The sequence below is a fragment of the Parasteatoda tepidariorum genome, chromosome 7 (assembly GCF_043381705.1).
Source record: "Parasteatoda tepidariorum isolate YZ-2023 chromosome 7, CAS_Ptep_4.0, whole genome shotgun sequence".
NCBI lineage: Eukaryota > Metazoa > Arthropoda > Arachnida > Araneae > Theridiidae > Parasteatoda > Parasteatoda tepidariorum.
This window is the reverse complement of record NC_092210.1, coordinates 39713639-39718752: the sequence shown is the minus strand read 5'-3', so window position 1 is coordinate 39718752 and position 5114 is coordinate 39713639. Positions and strand designations below refer to the sequence as shown.

At 26.2% G+C, this 5114-nt stretch overlaps 1 protein-coding gene across 2 annotated transcripts in view; it reads right to left on the bottom strand.

Moving 5' to 3' along the window:
* Positions 1-329: 329 nt before the first annotated feature.
* Positions 330-5114, bottom strand: part of LOC107439448 (enolase-phosphatase E1) — a 158033-nt gene continuing 153248 nt past the window's right edge. For both annotated transcript variants that reach the window (XM_043057304.2, XM_043057346.2), the window contains one exon: positions 330-2020. In XM_043057304.2, the coding sequence (XP_042913238.1) occupies positions 1898-2020 (123 nt within the window). In that variant the 3' untranslated portion in view covers positions 330-1897. The remainder of the gene's footprint in view (positions 2021-5114) is intronic.

Sequence of the window (5114 nt, the reverse complement as noted above, 5' to 3'; positions counted from 1 at the left end):
CATTTGAAAAAAAGTATTTAAAAATATTTATCTATATTTTTCTTTCTTTATTTACTTAGATCCATTACAAAAAAAAACTATTATTTTTCAAAAAAAAAAAAAAAAAAAAAAAAAAAAAAANAAAAAAAAAACTGTAACATTTCTAGAGTAGCTGTATAGAGTAATGAAAATTTAAAGAAAGGTATAAAGAAGCTTTTTTAGTTCAAAATATTAAGAAAAAAAATTTGAAATTATTAAGTAAATTTTCTTATTACTTCTTATTTTAATTCAAAAAATAAAATAATATATTATATCAAAAAATAAAATGATATATAAAAATAAAATAAATATTTTTCTCTCAGATTAAAAAATTGAAAATTCCTTACTAAATTTTATAATTAGATTTTTAATTCATAAGTTCAAATAAAAAAAAACAATAAATTTTTCAATTCAATAAAAATTAAAAGTAAGTTGAGTTTCCATCAAGAATAGAACTTGGTATCTGCTGAACTAATATCCTAATCACTGCACCACGCACAACAAATTTAAAGAACAGTTTCTTATTCTTAAATTAAATGAGTTCAATTTGAGAGTGAATAGCTTTTAAATACAGGGGAAGCAAAGTTTAAAGATTCATATTTTTATTGCTTCGTATGTTTGACCAAACTTTTTTTTACGGTAAGAAATTTGTTTTGAAGAAAAAACAAATTCGCAGAAACTTTTAACATTTGAATTTTACAAAATATTACTAGATTTAAACTCAAAATATTTGAAGATTTAAATAACTAAAGATTTTTGTTGAGATCATCCGTAAAGCAACAACTCTATCACTTTTATTTACGAAAATCGAATATTTACTTATAAAAATATGCTTTCCCCTAAAATTATGACATCATAATAGAAGTTTTTGAAAGTATTTAAAGATTTTTTAACATTCAACTTAAATGTTAGCAAAGAACTTTTGCCGCAAAAAGAACTCGAAGCCCATCCTCATAATTTTGCTTAAATATTTAAGCGGTGTAGTTTTATTCATTACGAAATTGAATATTCATTTGCAGAGATTAAACGTTGAAATTTCTGATGAAAATAATATTTTAATCACTCAATTAATAATAATATTAATTATTGATATAAAATGTGTGGGATTTTAATCTTAAACACGCACCAAGCAAAAAAAAATGGATTTAAAAACTACCGGAATATGGTAAAATTTATTGTAATTCTGGCTCTATAATCAAAAGGATCAGTAATCATTACCGAGTGCTTTGGTGAAATTAACAATAAAACATAGCTTTACAATATGTGATAAAACTTGGTTAATAAGGTAAAATTTGGTAATTTTATCATGATACCTTAGAACATGGGAAAAAATATTTATTCGTTTAAAATTACTTTTCAATTTTATATTTTACTAAATGTATGGTAATAAAAACTGTAATTTTCCGAACAAACATTTCCAGTAAACCGTTGCTACATGAACAGAAAAAGTACGAAATGAATGTTTTAAATACTGTACAATTTGGTTTCATTAACCAGAATTAGGATAAGTTTTACCAGAAATGTCATTACCTTTCAGCATGGTAATTTTACCAGAATTTTTTTCTCCATGCGCATTTAAATTTTTCTCTTAAATGTAAAAAAAAGAAGAAAAAAAACATGAAAAAATCTTCAATAATAAGTCAGGGACACCTGTTGCTGGCGTACTTCAACTGGCACGTTTATAAGTTATGGGAGAAACAAGATATAGGACAGTACAATTATCCAGAAAGGGTATTGTTATGCTTATTTTTCACTCTGGTTTTTAAGATCTAGGAGATTTGCGTTATCAAGACAAAATGATTAGTATATTAATTATTTTCTTATTACTTATTAGCATTTTCTTAAACACAATTACAACTGATTTAAGCGAAATGTATCTTTAAGATTCCATTGTGATCGCGGCCGGCATATCTGTTGCTCCTCCATTGGCGTTGATCAGCTTCTCTGCAATTTCTGTTGCAACCCCTTCAGGTTCGCCTTCGTCTCCAGACGGCAATGGGCTCTGAAAAAGCAAAGTAAAAAAAATTATATTTTTTATTCCTGTTAAGCTTTATTTTAATTTCAAAATACTTTTTTAATTTCACATTAGTAAATATTTTGTTTTGTAAGAAATAACCGTTACCGCATAAGAGCATTCACAATATATTTTTAGAAAATACTGTCCTTTCTTTCTATTTATTGATTTCCCAATTTCTTTTGAAACACTGAAAAAAAAAAGTATGGTCAAAACTACTAGAATATGGTAAAATTTACCATCTTTCGGGCTCTAATGGAACACAAAGAAGCTCGGTAATTTATTCCGAAAGCTATATTTAGTAAAATTAACAATAAAATATGATTTCATACAATGTTATAAAATTTGGTAATTTTATCATGATACCTTAGATCATGGTAGAAAACCATTTATTCGGTTAAATTTACATTTCAGTTTTTTTATATGTATGCATTTAAAAGTTTTTTATTTAAACGTATGGTAATAAGAACTACGCTTTTGAAAACCAGAAGTTTTGGTAAACCATTATCATATGGAAAAAAAAACTACCAAATGAATCATATGAATACTGCATATTTTTTTTAAAAATCAGAGGTATGATGTTTTTTAACCAGAAATGTCATTACCGTGCAATCCGGTAATTTTAAATTTTTTTTCCCTAATCATTACCATTTAAATGGAAAAATTATCAAATAAATCATTTAAATACAGTAGACTTTTTTTTTTTTTTTTACCAGGAAAGCCATTGGTTAATTTTACTAGAATTTTTTTCTACATGTATGGCGATACGAAATTATCAGAACAGAGAAGAGATAAAAAAAAATTAACCATGAGACCATATCGTTTATTATGTTTAAAATTTTCATCTAATATCTTAATTTTGGCCGGGATAGCCTGGTCGGTAGGGCGCTGGGCCCATGACCAAGAGTTCGTGGGTTCGATCCCCGACTGCCGACGACTTCCCGTGTAGTAAATGGTGACTGATACACGTTAAATCTGCCGAGTCGCAAAGTCCTCCATATTCCCATAACAAATCAATACCTCTGGGGGTACTGATCCAGGAGTTTCCTTGTCTTCTGGATTGGTTAAAAACCTACTCATGGATAAAGATCTTCACTAATAGATAAAATTTTCAGAGGTAAATTTTCAAATAAATTTTTTGAAGGCAAAAAATACTTATAACTTCTTTCCATATGTTTTTTTTAAATTAAAAAATGATATGATATTAGATTAGAGAAGGTTTTAATGGTCAAAATAAGCACATGAAATAAAAATACTCACAGAATATACGCGAAATTTTTTTTTTCGTTTCTAACTTTTGACACAAAATAAAACAATATTCTTTGATATTCTTTTCTTGTTTTGGTGCATCTTCCTTGTTTGATATAACTTCCTTGCATAGACTTAAGTTTAATTATTTGTTTTTGTTTTTCTTAAAAAAAGAGTAATCTTCAAAAATATACACTAAAAAAAGTACCTTTTCTTTCAGTTTCAGAAAATACTTTTCTTTAACGACGATTTGAAACTGCTTTTGTAAACTACCATTGTCATGAACAATAGTCTTTGAATATAGATTTATGGCATGGAAATATATATGCTTTGTTGTTTGTCACGTTCGCTACTGCTTTCTTTTGTTGCAAGTCACACAATAAAAAGTATACAAGTTATTTTAAAAAAAAGATTAGTAACGATCCTCTGCTACAAGAGGTTTAAGAAATGTTTTCATTGCCTCATGTTTTTTTTATGGAAGAATGCACAAAAACAATTTTTCAATTCGTTTCTGTCATTTAGAATTCTATGGCACTATTTTTTATTTTCTTTAAAAAAATCCAACTATTTTGCCTTGAAACTATAATGTTTCACAGAATTTAGAATTATGCATTATGGCTTATTTACCTTTCCAATATTAAAGAGCATTTTAAAATATTTTCATCTCACAATGCACTGACTTGAAATTATAGATAAAAAATTTGTAAGAGGGGAAGAGACCAGCATGCTTACACTGAAACAAGTTACAGATCAAAGTACGGGTACTTTGAGTTCATCATATGTAGAATCCATTTTATTATAAAATCTGAAAAATATTTTTCCGTAATTTTTGCAAGAAGATTTATATAATTATAGTGATTCAGTGATTTTATAGTAATTTCAACTGTAAAAAATTTGGTATATGATTTTTTTGTTCCGTAACATGTTCCGGTAAAAATGGATTTTACGCTAAGTAATACCGGCACCGGTACTGTTTTTTGGAATTTTATCTGAAATATTTTCTACTAAAAAATAACGAAAATTATTTTTAGCTAAAAATAATAATCGATGCACTAACTTTTTCTATGCACTTATAATCATGCTAGATTTCCAAATTAATTTTGAGAATAAAAAGCTTTATATTTCATGGAAATTCAAATTCATTTACTGTTTTGGAACAGTGAGTAGTGTTCTTAAATTGTTTTGAAAAAAAATACTATTAACTATATGTATAGAGCCTAAAAGCAGGGTTCACTCAGATTAAGCCCCACTGTTTTTAAGTACAGTTTCATTTACAAAGCATGTAAGCAAAATATTAAATAAAATATGAAATATATTAGCTATAATATATAATATATTAAATAAAAAATATTAAATAAAGTGTAAAATATATAAAATATAATATATCATATTAAATATAAAAATTTAACAAAAATTTAGTCAGCACACAGTCTTTTGTGTTTAATTATTGTGATTACGCTTATAGGCATAACATATTATGTATGAAACTTATTATGTATTTTTGTTAATTAAAATTATATTTTAGAGATTCTATCTTGGAACACGAGGAAAAAATTCTAGTAAAATTAACACAGCTTATGGTGATGACATTTCTGATAAATTAAAAACAATTCTGGCTTATCAAACCAAAATATACGATATCTGAGCCATTCGTATGACGATTTTCCGTTCACACGGTAAAGGCTTATCAGAACTAGTTTTCAAAGTTACAGTTCTTAACACCACACACTTGATAAAAAAAACACAGAAATGAAAAGTAAATTTAACAGAATAAATGCACTAAAGTATGATGATTAAATATCAACTTTTAGAACAAATTTTACATATATATATA